At 37.3% G+C, this 26,851-nt stretch overlaps 1 protein-coding gene across 1 annotated transcript in view; it reads left to right on the top strand.

Annotated features, from left to right (window-relative positions):
- Rpn9 (regulatory particle non-ATPase 9) overlaps window positions 1-26,851 on the top strand; it is a 230,242-nt gene that overhangs the window by 96,996 nt on the left and 106,395 nt on the right. The window contains exons 7-8 of the mRNA XM_090388956.1: window positions 2,345-2,516; window positions 21,069-21,148. Coding sequence (XP_090245082.1) covers window positions 2,345-2,516; window positions 21,069-21,148 — 252 coding nt within the window. The remainder of the gene's footprint in view (window positions 1-2,344; window positions 2,517-21,068; window positions 21,149-26,851) is intronic.

The raw sequence follows: 26,851 nt of genomic DNA, 5'->3' as shown, positions 1-26,851 counted from the left end.
ACTGCAAATTGTTTTTAGTTTTTATTGTTTTATGGTTGTGACCTAGAATTCTATGTGACCTTCAGAAGTGTGCTTTAGAAAAATATCGACTACTGGGTTTTCTCGGAAACCATGAGTGAATTTAAGATTAGTTTAGCACCAGATTTGGTAAGAATAATATCGGCCCAAAACTGCAATTTATTATTTTTTTTCCTCGATTTTTTTTAACGGTAAAATATGAATGAAAAGAAAACGCGTAGTTTTAACATTGCAACAAAAAACGGAAATTATTATAATAGAATTAGAAAAGGTGAAAATTTAGGAAATCTCTCCGAAAAGTTTAATGTGGAGACTTCAACAATTTACAACATCAAGAAAAATTCCAATTCTATAACAGAATTTGTGTCGATTATGGATAGTGAAGGAGGATCTAGCAGGAAAAAGATGATGTTGAAACCTGAAAATTCTGCTTTAGAGAGTGTACTTTATTTGTGGTTTCTTCAGAAGCGAAGTTTAGATGAACCAGTGCTGGCCCAGCGTTGTGTGAAAACGCATTGGATTTTAATTGAAAATTGAGAGGTAATGAAGATTTTAAGGCAAGCGCAGGTTGGCTGAAAAACTTTAAACTGAGACACAGTATGCGTGAACTAGATACTCAAGGCAAGAAACTTTCTGCAGACGGATTGGCGGCGGTTTCCTTTGAAAAGTAAGTTTGCTTCAGTTATAGCAAATTACGAGAAAGGAAAAGATAAAATGTTGATGAGACAGGCTTATAATGGAAAGCATTACCCAGAAAAACTCTAGCCACTAAAAGAGAAATGCCTGTGCCAGGTTTTAAGATGAAAAAATAGTGAGTTACAATTGCTAGGTGTGCAAATGCTACTGGGACGCACAGATTGTCTGTGCTCATTATCGGCAAGTCGAAAATCTGAGAGCATTTAAAAACATTTCTAATTTTCCTGTTTTGTATAAAAATCATAAAAATGCTTGGATGGATGTGTCTGTCTTCTGAGATTGGTTTATAATATATTGGTTTATAATTGGTTTTTTATTCAATTAATCTTAATTATTTAATTTAATCATAAGGTAAGATTAAATTTATTTAATGTTATCTTACATTCGATTATCCGGAAAATTTGGCTATGTGGAAGAGGTATTTCAGATAACTGATGCTCTACTGTAACTGTAAATCTGGTATCATACAAAAACCATTTCAAAGGTGCAATATAGCCCCAGGAGCTTTTGTAGCCTTATAAATAAGCTGCTTTATAATAGAATAGAATCTTTAATTGCAGCAATGATAGACATACAATTAGTCCCATCACAGCATGGTGGTGCCAGGGGTTACTTTTTATAAGTTAAATTAAAAAATAGTGGCTGAATGAACAGTAAAATAAGTATTGCATTTACCATAAAAGATAATATAGTGTCTTGGTAAATATTTTTGTCTCATTTTTAAGATAAGTAATTTATTTTTTTATTTTATAGGAATTGTCCCCCCCCCCCTTTGAACTCTGCCACTGGTACTGGCTGGTGATATTAAAGCTAGCAAACCCAAACTTTGTTTATTGCATATGATACCCAATGTAGAACTGCATAAAAAAATAATTTAATAAAGATGCAACTAAAATGCCTGGTTCTGGCTTAGAAGCAGGTATCCTAATTATATCTTTACTTGCTCAGTCCTCACTGTTATATCTTGAAAACTTCAAGAAAAAGAGATTCTGAAATGACTGTTGTGTTCTTGGATTAATTTAATTTGAAAGATTAGTTAAACTTAATTTGTGAGTTTGTATGTTCATTTTTAGATAAAAAATTTAATTTTGCTCATGTTTGTCACCCATATCAGAACAAGGCAATATCATTTTGGCATTAAAGAAGCCAACGAAATGTGCTGAAGTTAATTGATAATTTATGTACATATATCAATAATTCTTACATTTTGGTAATTTGCCCTCCCACATTAATTAGTTTGGTTACTGCTATCGCATTGTATGTTTTATAGTTTGGTTACTGCTATCGCATTGTATATTTTAAATATTTTTGCTTACTATTTTGCTAATGAAAGTTATCAAGAAGTATAAGATTTTGATATATTTTTTAATTTGATATAAGTTGGGAGGGTAGGGAAAGTCTTTACATGTGCTTTAGCTAGCATGTCATTAGAATAGAATCTTTAATTGCAGCATGATATACATAGTTAGTCCCATCATGGCATGGTGGTGCCAGGGGTTTATTAATCAATAAAAACAATGGTTATACAGCACAGAATTTTGAAAGCAATGAAAATACAGATTTCTGTAAGTAGTGGTGTTTTGTTTATGTGTAAAGGTGCTATTTTTATTAAAAAAGAAATTCTTTACAGAAATTATTAGAAGAGACAGAGGAAATTATAGATAATTTGGATGGGATAACACCAGTTCATGGGCGTTACTATCAGTTATGTAGTGACTATCATCAAGTAATGGGTCATCATGCATTATACTACCGTGATGCTCTTCATTTTCTTGGATGTATGGATATCAGTGATATATCAAGCAAGTATTGTGCTATTGAGTTTGACATTTTAATTGGAATAAAAAAAGTTTTGATAAATCTAAGTTTTTTAGCCTATTTTTTTAAAAATAATTTATTCCAATATATTTTATTAATGTCAAAACACAGGTATTTCACTAATTCAGTATAATTAGTGAAAAATCCATCACACGACACTATTAAAATTCAAGATTTTAATCTTTAACAGAGGAAATGTGTTATGATTATGAAACAGTACATATAGAGTTTACAAGAAGTCATTGAATGGTATACAGGTGACCCCCGCTTAACGCTGATCATTCGTTCCGGAAAAACAGGGCGCTAAGTGAATCCGCGCTAAGCGAGCGCCGCTTTCCCATAAGGTAACATACGTATTTATGAGCTGCGGTCGGTGCCATAAAATATTTCCTAATGAATAATAAACAGTAATGAAAAGATGCACAAATGTCGGTCAAAATATTTAATATTCAAATATTTGCACATATAAAATATTCTGCATTGCATACGTATAATTATGTGGTAACTACTTGCGTATCAAAAGTAAATTTAAATTCCAATTAAAATAATGAATTTAATTTAATTGATGAATTTAATCATGAAAAATGTGTGGATTTTGAGTTGAACTTTGGCCCTCTTCCAAATAAACTAAAAGGGGTATTAATTTTAAATCCCCCGCAGCGTTACAACCAACAGTAAAGTCAACCGATCCTTCGCCGCTTTGAAACTTGGCATGTTTTTTTCTTCTTTCAATACGAAACTTCTTTTAGGCATTCGTTTCCACAAAAGTCCTGCTTCAGCTATGTTAAAAACTTGAGAAGTATAACACATAATACCCCTCTTCAATAATTTTAACAAAAGTTCTTTTTTGAAAGTTTCGGCTCCATGATCTGCACTTGCGGCTTCTCCCTGGATTTTAAATCTATTCAACCAGCCCTTACCAGTTTTAAATGGTTCCACTTTTTTTTTTTTTTTAGGCGAGTTTTCTTCAGATCATCATATTGGCTAATCTCTCTCTATCTCTCTCTCTTTTTAATATTTAACTTAACTGAATTCTGCATTGGAATATTATCTTCAATAAAATTAGTCTTTCCATTTCAATCCTAATAGCCGGCCTAGTCCTAGTTGCTTGCAGTGGAACAGCTATCTTTCCCGCTGCAAAAATTAATTCTTTATTTTTTTATAATTGTTCTTACAGTTAAAGTTGCAAGCCCTAAATTATGGCACACATCCGTTTGTCGTTGACCGAATCGATTCGCTTCAAAACGTCTAATTTAATTTTCAAATTCAGTCTTTTTCTTACATTTATAGTCTTCGTACTGCGCCCAGACGTTGTTGCTTTTTCATTCCTATCAGTCATTATTAGCTCTTCGAAAATGTAACTGCGTTGGTTGAATTAATTACGATACAATATTTAAGTAAACTTTCCGTTACGCACGATGTCTAATACTCTACTGAGTGATGACTAGACTTCGGATAAATGCATATACAAGCAATATACTTGGTCATTTTTTAAAATGTTGATCTCGGAACTACGTAACAAGTCACTGTACTGAAACTAAATTAGCGTGCGAGAAAATTTCACTGAGCGTGGGAAAACTTCTCAAGTCGGCGTGGGAAACGTTTTAATGCTGTTTTGCTATTCATTTTCAAGCTATCGACTCCATCAAATGAAACGATTGCGTTATGTCAAAAATGTAATCTGTAAAAGAGCGTTATAGTGATCTGTGACAGCGTTATAGCCAGATACGGGTTATAATATAAGAACAGCGTTATAGCGAATCAGCGTATAGCGAACCGCGTTATAACGGGGGCCTGCTGTACTGATTACTTAAAAATAGCAAACAACAAACTTTCTCATTTTCTCTTAGTATGGGTGTTGCTGGCCAAGGTCAGTGAAACAGTTGTTTTGTCTTAGCAAATGCCAGGATATGGTCTATGTCCGGAGGAATAGTCTGTAATTGGAATATGGTCTATAATAGGAATAGTCAACATAGTCTATGTCCAGAGGAATGTTAATTCCTGGATTGAAGAATTAAATGTCTTCTTAGGATTTATTCTGTTATTACAACGGTTCTCCTCAACCTAACATCGAAAAGTCATTCCTGTATTATTTTTTTTCCATTTTTTTTTTTTCTATCATTCCAATCTCCATCCACCAGTCCTCTTCTATTCATGGCTGCTCTCACACCCTCTATCCACGTCCTTGGTCTTCCTCTCTTTTTTCTTCTCCATGGCTCCTTTGGGCAATCTGTTGTCCTCTTCACATGGCCAAACCACTCCAATCTTTTCTCCTCTATTTTATTAATGATGGTTTTTTATGCATTCATTGTGTTCCTTATCACCTAATTTCTAACTTTTTCAGTCCTAGACTTTTTTGCTGATCTTTGCCAAAAATCCATCTCAATGGCCAGTAGTTTATTTTTTTGTCTTTCAGTTAAGGTCCGAGTCTCACATCCATATAATAAAACACTTTGTAATATTGCATATATTTGATGTTTAGTTTTGTTAATAATATTTTTATTCCATAGCACAGAATTAAGTCTTCTCTCAATTCCCTGCATAGATGATCCATCAGCTTGAATAATTTGCACTCAGGTATTTAAGTTGTACAGTTTTCACCTGTATTCCATCTAAATCCAGAACCTCCTCACTTCAATTCATGTATTCCGTCTTATCAAAATTAACTGTCAGTCATGTTTTATATTCTTCTAGTAACTTTCTACCCATGTAGTTTACATCATCATCATCATCATCATCATCATCATCATCCTGTGCTACCACAACTTGGTCATCTGCAAACAGTTAGATTGTAAAGGTACTTATTTTGACCAAGAGGAACACCCATTGAACTGTACTTCTGTGACCATGGTCTTAGAACAATTTCCAGTTACAGCTTAAACAAAGTAGGTGACAAACCACATCCTTGAAGTAGTCCTTTGGAAGTCTTAAATTTTCTTGATATTTTTGAACCAATTTTTATAGAGCTTGTATTGTTCTTGTAGATTCTTCTAATTATTTCAATTAATGGCTGGCTTATTGACATTTTTTCCCTAGCCTTCCACAGAAGATTTCTTGGCACATTATCATACGCTTTCTCTAAGTCTATGAATGGCATACCTACATCTTGGTTTGTAGCCTGACATTTTTCCCGAATTTGCTTAACAGTGAATAAATGGTCTATATATGAGCATCCAGTCAAAAAGCCACACTGTTCCTCAGAAATAACAATCTCTTGTTTCAGTTTTGATTTTATCACTTTTCCAAATAGTTCAGCAATAGAGCTCATAATGCTGATTCCTCTATAGTTGGAGCATCTTCTTCTGTCACCTTTCTTGAAAATTGATATAATATATCCGATTGTCATTATTTCTTCACCATCGCATAATTTGTTGAACAATCGAGTTAGTTAGATTTATAACTTTTCAACCTCCGTATATTTAAGCAGCTCCATGTTAATTCCATCTGGGTTTGGTGTTTTCCTATTTTTTGCCATTTTTTTAAAATGTAGTGGTCTATTGTTAGACACCTCTGGTGATGAATTCACTCCAATAAAAGGGAGATTATGTATTTAGAAACATTGAAGAATTTCTCAGAAAAGCTTGGTAGATAAATTTTACTTTAAATCTTTGAAAAGGAGAAGGTTTGTTCACATGACACTTCCTGCATAAATGTAAAAATTATGATTGGTGGAAAAGGCACCCTTATAAGGAGAAGTGGGGAGTGAAAAGGCACATCCTGGGGTCCGTTCGGTGTGGTGAGTTTGGTTTTAGAGATCAGGGTTTTAGTTTTGCCGTGAGTGGTCCTTTATATGGCAGTAGTGATTGCCGTGGCCACAGAAAAAAATGCCATTCTTGATAGTTCAAATGGAGGGAATGGATTATTTTGGTGGGGAAAAAAAAAAAAAGGAGAGGCTAAGGAAGATCGTACCAGTCTATAGAAAGGTCCATCCAGTCTATAGGAAGATCCATCCAGTCTATAGAAATTTTCTGCCTGGGAGAAGCAGAATAATTAATTCATCTAAGATGGTTCTCACTGTGAGGTAAAGTTGGAGACGAAACTATAAATACGTTGTGTGTGTGTGTACACAGCCACTCCCCGGTTAACGTAAGGGTTGTGTTCCAGGGAACGCTACGTAAGTCGGAATTTCTCCCATGCCTGTTCAGCACTCACAACAGTGCTCGCTGAATTGATTGAATCAAAAAAGAAATGTTCGACGACATGTAAATAGAATTATTTATTGTATTTATTCAATTTTTTATCTCATGCGCAGGAAAAATTACAAAAGTGTGCAATTTAAAAAAATTTCAAAATTATAAAATTACAAAAAAAAAGAGAGAAGACAGGCATAACGTCAGTAAGTTTTACTCCTCGAGCATCATTGCCAGAATCGACGTCTTCAGGTGATAAGTACAGCGCTGCGGAAGTTGGGGGCTGTGGAGATTTAGAAGGGATCGGCCGCTCATCCTTACGAAAGAACGTATTAATGGATGACTGGATGGTGGCTTTTTTCTTTTCATCGTAGATTTCTTTGTAGCAAGCATATCATTCACCCCTCTATTAACTTTTAAGAATCATTTGCTGTCAGAATCAATCTTTTCAAACCTCACCACTGCCGATGCAATTTCACGAAATGCCATTGCCATCTTTCTGGTTATGAAGTGCCTCAGCTCCTCATTTGGTTCATCTTGAGCTTTGCCAGCATTTTCTTCTTTCACTATCGCTGCCTGCAAGTCAGTAAGTACTTTCTTAGATAATTCCTTCTCTTCATCCTCTATTAACTTCTCCACATCTTTGGCAACAACCTCCAACTGAAGTAGCTCTGCAACCTTTAAATCTTATCTGTAATTTCTTCTTATGATTTGTCTTTTTCAAACCCTTCGAAGTCTTTTACGTGCCGTGGGCATATTTTCTTCCATGCGCCATTTAAACAACTTTTAGTAATTCTGCCCAGGACTTATAATGTTTAAGATGATGTGGTAAATATTGTAAGATTTCCAAAAGTCTCTTAATTTAAAATTTTTCTTACCATCTACTGCAGACAGTGTCTGAGCAAATGGGCGCCTCCATAGCCAGGTGGGCAGGAGCAGCAGTGCGTAGCACACGCTTCTTGATTAGACTGAGGTTTGAGCCCATGATCACCAAATACGGAGGATGCGGAAAGGTCAGGGAATGAGCACTGCATATCCCGGGAGCAATATAGCCTTAGTTGCTAATTCTCATAAAAAAAAAACCCAAACCTGAGCAAATGCGTAAATAGTATGCTTTTAAATTCGAAACGACACCCTGATCCATAGATTGGATGAGTGAAGTCATGTTTGGTGGTAAATATGACTCGTGTTCGAATTGAAATCATCTAGATGCGTAGGATGTCCAGGAGCATTATCTCATAGAAGCAAAATCTTGAAAGGAATGTCATTGTCTTTACAATATTTTTCAACTTCGGCAATGAAGCAGCATTTAAACCAATCCTCAGAGATATTGTTATCCACGCTCTCTGGTTTGATCGGAAATGCATGGGTAGGCTGACATTTATTAATGCACTTAAATGCACGAGGATTTCCAGAATGGTACACAAGCATGGTATTAATCTCTAATCTCCCTCTGCATTATCCCCAAGCAAGAGCGTGGCTCTATCTTTTGATGCCTTGAAACCTCGCATTGTCTTTTCCTCTTTGGCAGTGTATGTTGGATCAGGCATTTTCTTCTGATACAGAGCAGTCTCGTCAACATTAAAAATTTGCTGCATTGAATAGCTGCCTTCATCAGTAATTTTTTCCAGCACATCACAAAATTTCTCTGCAGCTGCAGAATCGGCTGGCAACTTCACTGCATACTTTAATGTTTTGGAAACCAGCACGATGAACCTATTAAACTACCCGTTGCTTGCCACGAACTTGGCTTGAGGTTTGCCGTACTTATCCTTAATATCTTTATAAATACTTGTTGTTTTTGCTTGAATGGCCATTGAGCACTTGCTTCTGAATCAGATTTTCCATCCGTATTATTATTAGCTTTTCCATCTTCGATATAGCACATGAACACTGGTTTGTGCTCACTGTTGATCTTAAGTGTGGTGATCCTTTGACATGTTCCCTTGCAATAGATGACAAACTTTGTCCCGCTTCGGTTTTCTTAATCGTTTTCATCTTCATTTCTAAATCAGTTTTGTTTCCTGTTGTTCCCTTTCCCTTCATCTTTGTAATACATAAATAGGAATGAAGAGAAGTTTCTGAAAATTTGTTTTTTATATGATTGAAGATTTCAGTGAAGGGGAACACATTTCACCATAATAGTGTAAAAACCCACACAATTGCAGTTATCGGTATTGTCACAAATGCAATAAGATTGAGTTTACTATCTGTTTATAATAGATTGCGCTAACAGAAAATATCAATAAAGTGGAAAGTGCAAATTGTTTCTTGGTCGTGACCTCCAGAAATGTGCTTTAGAAAAATATCACAAAGGTGTTCAAAATTGATTCTTATAACGGGAACATATGATAATGATGAAAGTGTAGTGCAATTTCCATTACAAATACGAAATTTCAACTTCCAAGAACTTAGAACTTGGAACGAGTTACAAAAAAAAAACCAAAAAAACAAACCCACAATATGTTATTGGATTCACATTACGATATTTTCACAATACCTCCATTTATCCCTACAGATGCAAAATAAGTTTCCATATTTTTTTTCAGTTTGCACCGGTTGGAAAAAACTAAAACGTAAAGTTGAATTTTCGTAAGTCGAGTATTATGCAAGTTGGGGAGTTCCTGTATATATTATTATTATTATTTTCCCTACCACCACAAGGAATGGGCATTTTGCCTGATGATGGAAGGAAAGCCCTGGGCATTCTGTTTCTCTGCACACAGCAATGTAAATATTGTTTGCCTTTTATTTTAACTGTACTCAAGAAAGAAAAAAGTTATATCTCGATCTGATGTGTGGTAGACAGATGCTGTACATTGATGGCCTACTTTAATAGTGTGGAGGCACTATAAGGTTGAACAGTTTATCAAATCAGGTGGAACAGAACTATATAGAAATGGTCAGATTATTTTAAGATGAGTATTTGATTACTCGATATTTTGTTTAATTTTTTTCTAAGGGTTTAACGAATGTATGAGACTTCCAAGATTTAGGAGAATGTTAATGACATACATTTTATTAACCTGTTTGAATAGGGGTTAACAGAGGTGAACAGTTAAGCAAAACTTGGTAAACAGCCCTTACTTCTATTCAAATTATTGCAACTGAAATTTGTTCATAAGGAGGCTATTAAGATTAGAGAATTTGTTTAAAGATTGTTCAATAAATGTAAATAAAAAGAACTCTGAGTGTCACTAAATTATCTGTGTATGGAGAAGTGTTATTTAGCTAATAGTGTTCATATGGAATTAGCAATTGTACATAAATTTTACAAGAAGTTAATAGCCTCTACATACTAAGATCATCAGTGAATTGTAATAATATTAAAGTTTAAAATGTTATTTTATTTGAGGTATCTAGTTTATTATCCCACTAAATGTTATCTATCCAGGGGAAAAAAAAAAAAAAAAATCCCAAATTGGCCGTGTCCTCTGCAATGCAGTCAGAATTGTATTAGTTATAAAGTAGGGCAGCCTAGAGTTTACAGTTTTTAGGGCTGAGCCTACACAAGTTTTCTTGTGTCTGCCCATTAATTTTGGGGTAAATTGACTGAACCAATAATGTATGTAAAAGTATATTTACATTTACAAAAGTTTATTTACATTTAGCCATAAATGATGTTTCTGACTTTGATATTTTTTTTATTCAGAATTACTTCAAGCTACACTCATGAAACACATACCAGCTGAAAAATCAATGCAATAAGTTTTATGAAGGTACATAAAGTCATTGGTAAAGTTCAGTGTGGACACCATGAGAAACTCAAACAATATCATAGTGATATTCAATCTCTTTCCACACGCTGTGCTTCATTTCACAATCATTTTACCAAAGGCCTCTGTGATCCATGTCTTCAGCTCCTGCAGTGTCGTTGGTAGTGGAGAATGTACACATTGTCTTTCACGTAATGTCCCAAAAAGAAATCTATCTGCCTCAGATCAGGCGACCTCGGAGTCAATTCCATCTGGAGGGGGGGACACTAGAATTTGGAAAGGTCGAAAGAGGTTTATGAGCAAGCAGTTGAATTTTTAGATGTTGATTAGAATTTGACGGCATTGTTAGGGGTGTACTCTGTTGTTTTAGTTAGTGTGTTGGGGGAGACTGAGGGAAAACAGGTAGAAGGATGGGGACGATGGAGTAAGCATCCCCAAAGAGGTCATTTGGGTTGAGCCCCACCAGGGAAGTATGGGGGAGGCAGGGAGGAGACAGAGACCCATCTCCGCCCCCACCTGGGAATGGGGTTTTAAAGGGAACCGGGTTTGAGTACCCAGTTCAGATTGCCAAATGGCATGTTGGCAGCAAAGCCGCAGTATGTCTCTGTTGGTGATGGTTGTCAAGTCCATGTAGTGTCGAATCCGATACCGAGGTCAAACTACCCATCCCGCTCTGGGGGTGGGATATGTTAGCTGGAAGTGGGGAACCCACCAGGTGAGGGAGGGAAGAACACATATTTACTTCATTCATAATCCACATTCTCACTCTACTTGCTTTCTATTTTTATTCTAAGGTTGTTGGATAAAATCCAGAAAATAAAGGAAAAATGTACATCTCACCCTTCACTGATCCTACAGTATAATGGATGCACTTCTCGCCCTTCACTGATTCTGCAGTATAATGGATGCACCATTGCAAAGCCAACTGCTGTAGCCAGTGTGCTTTGTGAAACATTTTCTAACATCTCTGCAGTATCATCTTATTCCACAGGGCACCTGGTCCTGAAATATAAAAATCAAAAATAGGCACTTAATTTTACATCAAAGAACCTTTATCCCTACAATGGGCCACTCACTATACAAGAGCTGAAAAGAGCTACCCTTTCTTAGGTACTGTTGGATTTAGATGGCATTCACTATGAAATGATGCACCTTTCTCAAAAATCTATGGATTACCTGCTCTTTCTGTATAACAGAATTTTTATTGAAGATCATTTCTAGATTTCTGGTGCAAGGCATTCTTGCTTTTCTTAAGCCAGGAAAGTATCCTAAAATTCCCAGCTATCAACCTGTCACTGTGACTAGCTGTATGTGCAAAATCCAGGAGAGAATGGTTAATGCTTGTTTTATATAGTATTTAGAATTAAAATGACTCTCTCTGGACCATTTAATTAGACTGTAAACATTCATCTGGGATGCTTTTTGTAAGATGAGAACATCTGGTGTCTGTGTTCTTTGATATGGGAAAAGTGTACAATACACCTTGGAGATTTGGCATTTTATAAGACCTATATAGCTTTAGTCTTCGAGGGCACTTCCCTGTTTTAATAAAAACTTTTTAGCCAATTAGTGTTTCCAAGTTTGTTCAGGATCCATATTCTTTTGTTCCCATTGCCAAGAGGAAGTACTTCAATGATCAGTTTTAAGTGTTACGCTTTTCATCATCATAGTAAATTCCATCACAGAACAACTTTCTCCAGCAATGCCCTCTATGTTGATCATCTTAGCATATTTTCTCAGTCATGTAACATGAAAGTTATTGAAAGACAACTGCATCAAGCTACCACTGATCATCTTAACTCCTGGGCACTGGATAATGGATTCAGGTTCTGTGAAAAGGGATCTATATACTTTCCTGTGAAAGTGATGAATATTTGAAACTTTACTACTATCTAGAAAGAAGTGCTAAAAAGAAAGATAGATTTCAGAAATTTCAATTGATGTATGCCACTGAAGTAAAAATGATTTTGAATCATGCTTGTATGAGTTGGCTGTCTTTGGTTGAATGTGTAGCTAGACTGGTGGAACAGTGGCAACCTTTGTCAAGTCTGTTTAAAGAGGAGGTTAGAATTGGTCAGAAAAGTGATATGAGCACTTTTCAGAGTTACCAAATTGAAAAGTACAACAAGCAATCACTAGTGAGTGCCATGACTCATCGAAATCCAGTTCATGTTCTAAAAGAAGTTTTGAAAAATGAGAAATTAATGAACTCCCCAAGAAAGAGATCTGAATTGCAAACCAGTGAAAGCAGTTCTAAATAGACAAAGCAAGCTGATAATTCTAATCATGTTATACTCAGTTGTACACAAAGTCTATTCATGTTGCTCTCTTCTGGCTTGAACAAAGCAAATTGCTTGTTTCTCTTAAATGTTATACCATCATTTGAAAATCCAAACATAAGCTATAGTCACGAGGATTGAAGGTGTCTGTACCATTAAAGTACATCAAGAGGAGGATTTGGTGAACTAGCTAGTTTGATAGAGTAGAAAAAGATGGCATAGAAAGCTATAGAGTGATATAAAGTACTGAAGCTTATAACACCTAAAAATTGATCTGTAATAGTACCACAGAAAAGGTTAAACTGGTAAAGATTGATTGTGAAAAGCTGCTCTTTGCTCTTTATTGGCTGAGAGAAGAAAAGATCAGTGACAAGAGATTTTCATGTACATGAATACAAAGGAGAAGAATGAATTGGATTGGACCATAGTGTAATGGGTGTGGGAAAGTCCTAATAACTCGGGCTGAATTGAACTGGTATTTTGCATTGATATTTACAGAAAGACTTTTCATGGTGGGGAGAAACTATGCAAGTGAAACTCAGGAGCATGATGAATGATACTTAAATTATGGATATTTTTATTAGAAAAATCTTTCAAGCTATTACGATGAGTAAGACACCTGGAGTTGATGGCATATGCCCAGTAATTTTGAGGGAGATGGGAAGAGAGTGCATTGTGGTTAGTTATTGAACTATTATTGAGTGCATTAAGGTTATGAGGGTGTCACTGGACCATATCATTGTAAAAAAGAGACCATCAGCAAGTTATGATCTGAAGTATGAAGAGGATCACTAACCTTAATTGTGCTTTTACACGTTATGGGTGAAGTTTAAAAGAGCAAAGGTGTTGAGTGTGTATGTTCAGGTTAATTTGGTATTTCTTGTGGGCAATGACCAAGTTGTGCAAGGTCATTAGTAATTGCAAAAGCTTTTGCATCTCTACCAACTAGGTGTTAGAAAAGTTAGATTGGAGAAATCAGAGTTTCAAAGAAAGTAAATCTGAGTGATTTATAGTGTTGGAAGAATGAAAGAGGCACAGATGAATTTTACAGAGTGGGGGGGGGGGAGATTTTACGTCATAGGAAATCAAACAGAGGAGTTTCCAGATTAGGAATCCTCTGACAAGGTACAATAATGGAGCAGATATATGTACAAGTTCAAATAGGCATTGAAGAAGGAAATGGGCATCACTGAGATAGGAATTGAGACTACATTTATTTGTATAATGAAATAGGAAGTTTTTTGGAGGATTAGACCTTTTCACATGTAAGTGTGTTGTGTTAGTTTAATTCTTGAATCATGATGTTAGATGAGGTAAAAGTTGGATGGAAGGATGGGTGAAAGATGTATGAATAGATGCATTTTGGATATGCCATACAATATATACCAAGAAAGAATATACCTAGCTCTTTGACAGGTCTATGATGCCTCCCATATGCATACTATTTGGCTCCTCAACTCACAAGCTGGTAGAGTAGAGGCAGTTGGAATTATCATATTATCAGACATGACCCATACTGCATGGTAGAAGAAATAGGGAGATGCCAGAACTTTGCTTTGGAGATTAAACATCATTTTTACCATTTCAAGCCTTCAGTAAATAAAGTGGTGGTATTGCACTCTGTTAGAAGTCATATACCACCTCATGTTGCTTGGTGATAGAGGATGTGCCCTTCCTCTGCACAATGTGGACATCATACCTTGGCCTCTGGTTACATTGTTTCGCTCCTGGGTGGTCACCTCAAGTACAAGGCACATTGTACTAGCAGCCCACCATCATAAAGGTACAAGCAGAGCATTTGGTTATCACAGAATGATTGAACTTTGCCAAAATATGGCTCACCTGACTCCTAAGTGAGACCTGAATATCTATTCCAGTAGTTTAGACTGTCAAGTAGCAGCTCTAGCTGTTGTAGCTGAAAAAATAGCTACTACAGCAAATCTTGTGTGTAGAAATGTGAAATACAAATAAAAAATTAGAAAAGTAATACTTTTCGTGCTTATGCTTACAATTAGTTTTCTTGTACCCTTACTATTTAAACTGCAGTATGACTGACCTGTTATAAACAGTTCAGTATGACCGATCTGTTTACATGCTGTATGAAGTAATTTCACTACTTCATAGAGCATGTCAGACCCTCACCTTTTCTTACTACAGAATACACCTTGAACTGTCAAACTAATAGAACAAACTTATCTGCAAAAAGATCTAAACCTCCCAAACACTGCCTCATTCATTTCACAAATGTACATGGTATCAGTTCTAATCTGAGTGATGTCCATTTATTTCCACTTAGTCTGCCAAACCCCATGTACTTTTTCTGACAGAATCTCGGTTATTATTTAATTCAACCACTGCTCATCTCAGTTGTCTGAATTATTTGCTGTATGATTCCTTTCACTTCAAAGGTGGTACTTGTGCATATGTCTATTCTGATATTCCCTGTCAGAGACTTTATAATTTGGAATCTCCTCTTTTTGATCTTCATTGGTTAAAAATCTCTACCTCATTTGGTCAAATTCATCTGTTTGCATCTATTGTTCTCCCAGCTGCATTAATCACTTGGAAATCTTTGACGTCCTCTCTTTGAAATGTGACAATGAGATAATTTTCGTTGGTGACTTTAATATTCACAATTCCAGCTGGCTTCCATTTTCTAGTCTAGTATTCTTGTAGGTAAATTATTCATTTACCTACAAGAATACTAGATAATCCTAACCACGCAGCCAACGCACTTGATCTTTTTCCCACAGACAGCCATTCTAAGTACATGGCTGAAGTGAATGGTCCTCTAGACACCTCAGATCACAACTTGGTGATGGTCTTTCTCCAATGGAGCCTTTCCGTCATGGCCATTCTCAACCTTATTTTGTTGGCATTACAAGAATGCAAAATGGCATGATCTTCAAGATATCTTTTCTTCTTTTCCTTGGTCGAATTACTGTTTCAAATCTTCTGATGTCATCGTTTCCTCAGATTGTGTCAGTGAAATTATTATAGTAGGGATGGAATCCTTTATTCCACACTCCACCTTAAAATCTTGTCCTTTATCTAAATCTTGGTTGTCCAATAAATGTGCTAAGGCTGTTCAAGAGAAGAATTTTTCATATCATAACTGACTTGTTTCCAAATCTCCAGATTCATTTTCTGACTACACCAAACGTGCAACAATTGTAAAGCAGTTATTAATCAGTCGAAGCTAGATTTTAAACAGGCTAAGAGTAGAAAACTTGCTTCTTGTTTAAATGTTAGCCGAGCATTCTGGTCTCTGGCCAAAGCCGCAACTTTCTGGTCTCTTGGCCGCAACTTATCCTCTGTTCTCACTTCTGTCAAAAAACTGTTGTTTCTATTGCCACTTCATCCAAAGGTAAAGCTGACCTGCTAGCATCCTGTATTTTTTCTGACATGTATTGATGATCTTGGTAAGCCACCTTCCACCATTTCCAGTACACTCCATTCAGTGTCTCCTTTGGCCTTCCGTTAAAAGGATGTCAGAAGGATTTTGATCAATCTTGATGCTAAGATTGCAACTCACGTATTAATGATCTTGGTAAAACACCTCCCACCATTCCCAGCATGTTCCGTTCAATACTTCCTGTGGTCTTCCATCAAAAGGATGTCAGAAGGATTTTGACAAATCTTGACACTGAGAGAGCTCTAGGTCCTGATTATATTTCTCCTCTTGTTCTCAAAACCTGTGCTGCTGAACCTACTCCTGTTCTTTGCTGCCTTTTTTCACTTTCTTATTCCAAAGGTGTTTTTCCTTCTGCTTGGAAATTTGCCCGTACCCAGCCAGTTCCTAAAAAGGGTTACAAATCGCTCCCATCCAACTGTCGTTCCATTGCAATTATGCTTACTCTTGCTAAAGTAATGGAGAAATCAATTAACTGCCAACTCTTAAACTATCTAGAAACCTTCCATCTGATTAATGATCGCCAGTGTGGGTTCCGTCAGAGTTGATCCACTGGTGATATTGTGGCTTATATTACCAATTTATGGACAAATTCAATGGAAAGTTCGGTGAAACACAAGCAGTTGATCTTGACATCTCTAAGGCTTTCGATCGTGTTTGGCATAAAGGTCTTCTAAACAAGCTTCCATCTTATGCCAACTGTTTTTTGTAATTGGTTATCCAGTTTTCTCTCTGATCGCTCACTGAGAGTGATGGTAGATGGCTCTCTGTCTTCTGACTTCTCCACTAATGCTGGTGTCCCCCAAGGTTCAGTTCTGTCTCTCACTCTTTTCCTTTTGTATACTAATTACCTTCTTCTAATGACCAGAAATCCTATCCATAGTTTTGCTGATGATAGCACATTGCATTCCAATTTCCAGTTTGAGAAACCTCGCCCTGCTCAATCAATTTCAACTTCTTGAATATCCGCTACCAATTCTTTAAATGGCGATCTCCAGATAATTCTCCAGTGGGGCAAAAACAACTTAGTTGATTTCAATCCTTCTAAAACTCAGTCTTGTCTTATATCTTCCAAAAAGGATTCTTCTGCTCCTATGCTTATCTTTGGTGACACCGCTTTCTAGGCAAGGTGATATCTCTTTTGTGGATTACCCTGACTTCTAATCTCTCTTGGCACAAGCACATTACAAATATTGCTTCCTCTGCATCTAAAAAACTTGGTTTTCTCTTTCATTCTCGGCGTTACTTTTCTTCCAAACAGCTGTTCACTCTGTAGAAATCACAAACCCACCCTACCATGGAATATTGTTCCCACATCTGGGGCGGTGCCCCCAAAACTTCTCTCAGGCTTCTAGATTCCATTCAGAAGAGGGCAGTTAGGTTAATAAATGACTCATCTCTAACAGAGTCTCTCCACTCTCTGTCTCATAGATGTACTGTTTCTGCTACATGCCTTTTCTACAGATACTTCTATGGGCACTGTTCTTCTGAATTGGCTTCTATCAGCCAACATCCATTTACTGTCCAACTTCAAACTCACAGAGCCAACTTTTCATCTTTCCTCGTTTATTCATTCAACTGCTGTGTTCTGGAACAACTTTCCTTCGTATGTATTCCCTGAAAATTACAGTTTACAGAAGTTCAAGTCTAATGTCAGCAAATATCTTCTTTCATCTTCTCAACCTCCAACCCATTTATGCTACTAAAAAAAAAGCTACCATTCCCGATGATATTTTTCCCCTTGTTCTCAAAACCTGTGCTCCTGAACTTACTCGTGTTCTGTGTTGCCTCTTTTCACTTTCTTATTCCAAAGGTGTTTTTCCTTCTGCTTGGAAATTTTCTCATATCCAGCAAGTTTCTAAAAAGGATGACAAATCCCTCCGATCCAATTATTGTCCCATTGCAATTATTACTACTCTTTCTAAAGTAATGGAGAAATAAATTAACAACCAACTCTATCTAGAAACCTTTCATCTGATCCCATGATTTCCAGTATGGATTCCGTCAGTGTCGATCCACTGGTGATATTCTGGCTTATGTTACGCATTTATGGACAAATTCAATGGAAAAGTTTGGTGAAACTCATGCAGTTGCTCTTGACATTTGAAAGCCTTTTGATTGTGTTTATTGGCATAAAGGTCTTCTAAATTAGCTTCCATCTTATGAATCATTCCTATGGATAAGAATGATTGGGAATCCTGTTTTCTCTCTGACTGCTCACTGCAGGTGATGATTGATGACTCTCTGTGTTCTGACTTCTCCGCTAATGCTGGTGTTCCCCAAGGTTCAGTTCTTTTTCCCACTCTTTTCCTCTTGTATATTAATGACCTTCTTCCATTGTTCAAAAATCCTATCCATAGTTTTGCTGATGATAGTACACTGCATTCCACCTTTGAGTTTAAGAAACCTTGCCCTGCAAAAACAGCTTCAACTTCTCAAATATCCACTACGAATTGCTTAAATACTGATCTCCAGATAATTCTCCATTGGGACAAAGATAACTTAGTTGATTTCAATCCTTCTAAAACTCAGTCCTGCTTATCTCGCAAAAAGGATTCTTCTGCTCCTAAGTTTACCTTCTATGACATTCCGACTTGTAGGCAAGATCATATCTCTAGTGGGTATTACCCCGACTTGTAATTTCTCTTGGCATAAGCACTATACAAATATTGCTGTCTCTGCATCTGAAAAACTGGGTTTTCTCTTTCACTGTCAGTGTTACTTTTCTTCCAAACAACTGTTCACCTGTACAAATTGCAAATCCTTCCTACCATGCATTATTGCTCCCACATCTGGGGTGGTGCACACAAAGCTTCTCTCAGGTTTCTAGATCCTGTTCAAAAGAGGGCAGTTAGGTTAATTAATGACCTATCTCTGTAAAAGTCTCTCCACTCTGACTCATAGATGTTCTGTTTCTGCTGCATGCCTTTTCTGTAGATCCTGCTATGGGCACTGTTCTGAATTTGCTTCTATAATTCCCGTTCTCTCCTTCAAAGCAGTCCGAACACATGCTGCAATCAGTCAACATCCTCTTACTGTCCAACTTCCAACTCACAAAATGAACTTTTCTTCTTCCACATTTATTCCTTCAACTTCCGGTCTCTGGAACAATCTTCCTTCATACTTATTTCCTGAAAATTCCAATTCACAGAAGTTCAAGTCTAATGGTACTAAGTACTATAGGTTATTACTTACCCAACTCAAGATACTGTAGGCGCCACCGTAGCCAGCTGGGAAGGAGCAGCAGTGCGTAGCACACGCTTCTTGATTAGACCGGGGTTCGAGCCCGTCACCACCAAATATGGAGGATGCGGAAAGGTCAGGGAATGACCACCGCATATCCCGGAGCAATATGGCCTTAGTTGCTAATGCTCCTAAAAACCAAATAACAAACAAACAAACAAGATACTGTAGTATTTTGCATGTTTAGGTGCTCATTTCATCAAAAAAATTTCGTTAAAAACTGAACAGTGTGCTGTTTTTTTAGATGCAAGTACAGTATATGTTAAGTATGTTAAATGCAGTACACAAAAGCCAAAATATTTCCTTCCTACCCATTTTACTTTCAAAAGGTGATGCTTCCTGAAGTTGCAGTACAGTTTACAAGATTGAGAGGCACCTCCGTAGCCAGGTGGGAAGGAGCAGCAGTGCGTAGCACACGTTTCTGGATTAGACCGGGGTTCGAGCCCCGGTTTGTAAAAATGATTGTAAAAATTTGGGAAACAGGATGGTGGCCATCAGATTGGAAGAAATCAATTTTCATCTCTTTACCAAAAAAAGGAGATCTGAAAATTTGCTCAAATTACAGGACTATTAGTCTAATTTCTCACGCTAGCAAGATTCTTCTTAAAATCATATTAAACAGAATCTCAAGAAAACTTGAAGAAATTCCAGAAGAGCAAGCAGGTTTCAGAAGAGGTAGAGGAACCAGAGATCAGATCTTAAGTCTACTACTGATTATTGAAAAATGCAAAGAATTCAATGTTTCAGTTGTTTTGTGTTTTATAGATTATGCAAAAGCATTTGATCATCTTTCTAATCTTTATGCATGAAGATATCATGCATAAAGCTTTGGAAGATTTAGAGACTGGCATCAAAATTGGAGGCTGAAGGTAAACAACATTTGTTATGCAGATGATAATGTGCTAATTTGTATTTCTAAGGATCATCTTAAATAAACTCTGAGGAGAGTATGTGAAGCAAGTAAGAAAAAAAAGGATTGTTTCTGAATGTGTGTAAAACTAAAATTATGGCGATTATCTCGGTTCCAGTAAACTGAAGGTTAATGGGCAAGATATTGAAGAAATTGATGAATTTGATTACTTAGGGTCAAGAAGAAATAAAAATAGTGACTGCCGAAATGATGTAAAGAGACGACAGCCAATTGCTAAAACGTTGGTTGCTGATCTGATAAAATTATGGAGAGATCATGATCTGCCCCTGAAGACAAAACTGGGAATCATTTATTCGTTAATTTTTCCATTTGACACTTATGGATGTGAAGGATGGAATCTGAAAAGAGTTGACAGGAAGAAAAATTCTTCACATTAACAAAAGAAAACTCAAGTTTTTTTTGTTGTGTAGTAAGAAGGGGAAACTTTCTGTTGAAGAATATAATGGAAGGAAAAACTAAGGGGAAGAGGTGCAGGGGAAGACCTGCAACTAGGTGGAAGGATGGGATCAGTGAATTTCTGGGCATGACACTTTGCAATGCTGCTCGTATAGCACACGATCGATGCATTTGGAGGAATTTGTTGGTGGCCACAACAGCTCCTCAGGGAGCTATGTGACTGGAAGAAGGAAGAAGTGAGATGTTTGTAAATTGAGAGCTGACTCTTAACTTGCATATCATTAGTGCTATAGCATGAAATTACAGCATAATTGGTGAATAATTGTAATTTATTAAAATTAGAGATAAAATTGAAAAGTTAGCTTTTTAAAATATTAAGAAATATATTTTTGGTTATTTCTGATGTTTTGTGTAATTTTTATTTTTTAGTTGAAGATCAGAAGTCAAGAGCTTTTACATTGGCTCTTGCTGCACTTCTTGGCGAAGGAGTATACAATTTTGGTGAACTGGTAATTACATTTTTAATAATAAATGTACATTTCATTATATTGTAATTGTTTAATTCTCATTGGAATAAAAATCTCAGCCAATACGATATGGTAAGATTGCATGGTTGATAATGTTTCAAATTTGTTTACAGCTTTCAGTATAATTGATGCAAACTTCATTTTGGATTACTTTCTACCATAGTTTTGACAATTAAAAAAAAAAAAAAAAATCAACCGAAGTTGAATTTATTTGTCAGTTTTAATTGCAAGGGTGTTTAAATAGTTCATGGCCAGAGTATAAAGGGTTTATTTGAGGAGCCTGGTAGCATATTACTTTTCAACACAGTCTTCGGAGTCAATACATTTTTGCCATCAATGCTGCAATGTGTTGATTCCACCTGCGAAGAAAGTTTTCTCTTGGGCCTCCAGGAATGCATCTACCACAGCAACGATATCACCGTCAGTGTGAAAATGGATGCCAACAAGGTATTTTTTCAAATTAGGAAATAAGGTGAAAGTCGGATGGTGGTAGATCTTAATGTGTATGGGAGATAATTGAAGATTTCAAAACTACACTCATGCAGTGCAGTCATGGCAGTGATATTGAGAAGGTGCATTATCTTGTGGAACTAGACTCCTTTGCTGAACGTTTTCTCAGCCTTTTCTTTGTTTTCACGCAGATATTTTAAAGTTTGCGTAAACACCCTAAAGTCTGCATTATATGCTCCTGTGACTGTCTGGCCCTTTCTGAGAATACTTCACTACATAACACCCCATTCAGCATCCCAAAAAACCAGTACCATCACCTTGCCAGCAGAAGAAATAGACTTTGCTTTCTTTGGAAGAAGGGAAGAGCTGTTTTCATCTGTTTAGACTGCTCCTTTGTCTCTGGATGGAAGTGATTGACCCACATCTCATCCATGGTCACATGATTATATCTCACTTACTGTGTCACAAACCATTCAAGGAAATTTGCTGGAACTGTTTGAAAATGATGCAGATGTTTACTTGATGACAACTCTTGTGCATTTTTGATCTGTCAACAATTTTGGGATTTATCATGCTGACACCTTTTTCATAGCAAGAACCTCTGTTATTTTGTGGAACACACATTCAGAGGAGATGCCCAAGATACTGGCAATGTACTGAACTGTCAACTCATTGATCACTTGTCATCAGATCATGCACATTGTCAGAATAGGTCATCTTCTAGCCTCTCCTTTATTATTCTTCTACCCACTTCTTAATTATGGAATGAGAAGAGTCATCCTCATATGTTGTAATCATATTGTCATGAATTGCCTTTGCTGTTAGTATCTCCCCCCCCACCTCCAAACATTGGATGACTGTACAGTGAATGATTTTTGTCCATTTTTTCCACATTCACACTACTTTGTTGACTTCAAGACCTATAATTAAAAAAATACATTATTGAAACTGCATACAGCTGGGTGGGTTACTATTTGAAGTGTTATACATTTTATACAATTAAGTTCAGAAATTTTTAGCAATTTTCTATCACTACCCTATCATACTCAGGCTACGAACTTTTCAAATGCCCCTTGTATCATTTAGGCTTATCATGCTCTTCTGTTCATTACAATCCTTTGAGAGAAATATAATTAGCATTTTTTAAAATTTTTTGTTGCTGGTTGTATACACCGATGAGCCAAAACATTATGACCACCAACCTAATATGACGTTGGTCCTCCACGTGTAGCCAAAACAGCTAGTACCTGGCGAGGCATGGACGCTACAAGATTTCTAAATGTGCCTTGTGGTACTGGTAGCAACACGTAACCAGCAGATCCTTTAACTCCTGTAAGGTACGTGGTTGAGATGCTGCAGATCAGAGTTGCTTTTCCAACACAAACCACAAATGCTCGATGGGATCGATGTCTGGGGAATGTGGAGACCAGGGTAACCTGGAAGCCTTCCTAATGTTCTGCAAACCAGTCTCGAACAATCTGGGCAGTGTGGCATGGCAGCATTATCCTGCTGAAAGACAGCATCAGAGGGGAAGACTGTTACCACGAAAGGTTGTACCCGGTCAACAATGCTGTTTAGGTAGGTGGTAGATGTCGGAGTGCCTGGCACATGGATGACTGTACCCAGGGTATCCCAGCAGAACATTGCCCAAAGCATGACACTGCCGCTGCCGGCTTGTTTTCGTCCCACGGTACATCCAGGTACCATCACTTCCCCAGGCGAACGACGCACATGTACCCGGCTGTCCACATGGTGCAACAGGAAACATGATTCATTGGACCAGACCAACCTTCTTCCAATCACGCAAGGTCCAGTTTCGATGCTCGCATGCCCATTGTAGGTGCTGTCGCTGGTGAACTGTGGTTAGTATGGACACTCGGAGCAGCCCCATTTTCAGCAGGGTTTGATGTACTGTGTGTTGTGACACATTACTCCCATCACCAGCATTCCAGTTACCAGCGAGTTGTGCCACAGTTGCCCTTCTGTTGCCACATACCATCCAGGAGAGCCTTTGCTCACCTTGAGCATCAATGAGCCGTGGTCATCCAACACCTCGCCGGTGGTTCGTGGGTTTTCCTTCCTTGGACCACTTTCGGTAGATACTAGACACAGCTGACTGTGAGCATCCCACCAGCTGTGCAGTTTCGGATATGCTCTGACCCAGTCGTCTGGCCATTACAATTTGGCATTTGTCAAACATGCTTAACTGCTGCCTTTCCAATCTGAAGAACAAGAGTAACACTGATTAATGGGGCCCAGTATCAGGTCTTTTTTATACCTTGTCCCGACTCACGCACGCACTGTAGTTCACCTGCATTTGCTTCAATTTGCATAACGACTCGCTGGTCATAATGTTTTGGCTCATCGGTGTATTGTATAACCTTTACTTTGCTAATTCCTTTATAAGGAAGAACTCTGTAGCATCAATATTGCTTCCTTCCACCAATTTTTCATAATATATTGCGGTTTTCTTCACAAAATAACATTTTTTTGTTTATATAGAATGGTGTGTGCCGAAAGAATACTTGATGAGAATCACCCAAAAGAGCAAACTGGCTTTAGGACAGCTTTCTCAACTATGGATCACCTTCAAGTAATATCACAGCTAATGGAGAAAGCAAATGAATATAAAACATCAGTATGCCTGGCTTTTATGGATTATGAAAGGGCATTTGACTCCATACAGCATAAGGCAATGTTTCAAGCACTGAAATACAAGGCATAGACACCCCATACATTATGATTTTTAAGAAAATATATGAGAATTCTTTCTCATAAATATATGAGAAAGCAACTAAGCAAACCCTTAGCCATAATTATGAGAGCATCCTTGGACTCAGGGGAGGTTCCCACGGACTGGAGATGTGCAAATGTATCCCCAATTCACAAAGGGGGATCGAAGGGTGACATGAGTAATTACAGACCAGTTAGTTTAACTTCTGTTCCGGGTAAAATAATGGAGTCACTGGTTAAAGATGCATTGCAGGATCATCTAGACAAGACTGCAGCAATAATTCAGACACAGCATGGGTTTGTTAAGGGAAAGTCTTGTCTGACAAATTTGATTGGTTATTATGATGTGGAACATCATAATAACAAAGGAACTGGATGCAAAAAATAATTTTGATATCATATATTTGGATTTCAGGAAAGCTTTTGCGCATGGAAGACTACTGTAACACTGTTGCGCATGGAAGACTACTGTACAAATTGGAGCAGAATGGTATTAAGGGTAAGTTGCTACAATGGATAAAAGAATGGTTAAGTGGGAGAAGACAAAGGGTGGTAATCAATGGGTGCTGCTCTTCGTGGACTAATGTTATTAGTGGAGTCCCACAGGGTTCGGTGTTGGGTCCACTGTTGTTTTGTATATTTATCAATGATATTGATGAAGGTATATCAGGCTTAATGTCGAAGTTTGCAGATGATACAAAGGTTGGCAGGGTTGTTAATGACAGTCACGGCAGTGTGCTAATGCAACAGGATCTAGATAATTTGGTCAGATGGGCTAAGAAGTGGCAACTGAAGTTTAACCTTGACAAATGCAAAATACTGCATATACCCCAGAGAAATGTACCAACTGTGTGGTACTACACTTAAGGTGGTAGAAAATGAAAAAGACCTGGGAGTAATTGTGCAGTCAGATATGAAGTTTTCTGAGCAATGCAGACAGGCTGCCAGGGCAGGTCATGGGGTTTTGTCAATGATATATATAGGAATTTTGCTAGCAGGGAAAAGGAGGTGATTGTCCCTCTGTATAAGGCAATGGTCAGGCCACGCCTTGAGTACTGCGTACAGGTCTGGAGGCCTCATTTTAGGAAGGATGTAGATTTGCTTGAGCGTGTACAGAGAAGAGCAACAAGATTGGTGAGGGGAATGAAGGGATCCTCTTACCAAGAGAGGCTTAAGTTCTGCAAATTGCAGTGGCTGGAGACTAGGCACCTGCGCGGTGATCTGATTGAGGTGTATAAGGCCTTGAATGGGTTGAGCACACTGAATTCTGATGGGATCCTTCCACTTGTTCAGATTACGAACCTAATGGGGCATAAATTCAAATTAAAGGACAGATGTAGAATAGATGTGCGGAAATTTGCCTTTAGCCAGCGTGTGGTTAATTGCTTTAACAAACTTCCATCTGCCGTTGTGGAAGTTGATAGGTTGAATAAATTTAAGGAGGAACTGGACAGGCATTTGGAGGGAATGGTGGTTTTTTTTTTTTTTTTTTTTTTTTGGCTGATGCTGCATAAGCTCATACACTTGCTTTCTTGCATCACATGCCACTACTACTACTACTCCCCACCATGACTTATGGAATTGAAACCTGGGCACTATCCAAAAGAATGGAAGAGAAGCTGAAAATTACACAGCGAAGAATGGAACGAATTATGTTAGGAATCAGACTGTTAGATAAGAGAAACACAAGGATTAGGCAGTAAACACAAATAAAGGCCATTCTTATGAAAAGTAAAGATCTGAAATGGTCTTGGGCAGGAAACAGCTTGAAGATATGATGACAAATGTACTAAGAAAATAACAGAATGATACCCAAGAGGAGCTAAAAAAAAAAAAACCATAATTACAGTGACAAAGTTACGGTGCTGATGAATCTGACTTATTTTGGAAAAGACTTCCTGCAGAAGCATTTGCTGCACAAAATGAAAAAATAGTTTCAGGCTATCAAAAAGTGACGTGGTGCATTATAACCATAGTTGTAATGGATCCACATCTCATCCATGGTCACTTGGCTGTATCTCACTTTTATGGTGCAGATAGACAGGCCTTGTGACCTGTCTATTTGCACCATAAAAATCCAAACCAACGAACCAAGCTATCAAAAAAAATTCTTGTTTTTACTCTGGCTTGACCACTAGGTCTGAAGTTTATAATTAATGTGTGTGGTCCACTCAAAGTCTGTGCTTTTTTGACCTTGTACTTGACTACTCAGCTCTGTTGGGCCTCTAATGATATGTGAAGAGCATAGGCAGTTATAAATTAAAGCCAATTATTGTTTTGAAAGCAGAGCAGCCAAGTTATTTTCCAAGTGCCAAGTATAATTAAAACAAATCTTGGGTAAACCTAGATATTTTTATTATGAGTTGGTTTTAATAAATCTTTTTTAATTGAAATAACTTCCTGAAAAAGCCGTTCTCTTAGACAAAAGCACCTTCTCATCCAGCTCTTCAGTCCCAAGTATAGACAAATATTCACAAATTATCAGCCTCTACCTACATTTTT

This window comes from Mastigoproctus giganteus, chromosome 14 (assembly GCF_048544385.1).
Source record: "Mastigoproctus giganteus isolate SK-2022 chromosome 14, ASM4854438v1, whole genome shotgun sequence".
Classification (NCBI taxonomy): domain Eukaryota; kingdom Metazoa; phylum Arthropoda; class Arachnida; order Uropygi; family Thelyphonidae; genus Mastigoproctus; species Mastigoproctus giganteus.
The sequence above is the reverse complement of the archived record's forward strand: the minus strand, read 5'-3'. Positions and strand labels throughout refer to the sequence as shown.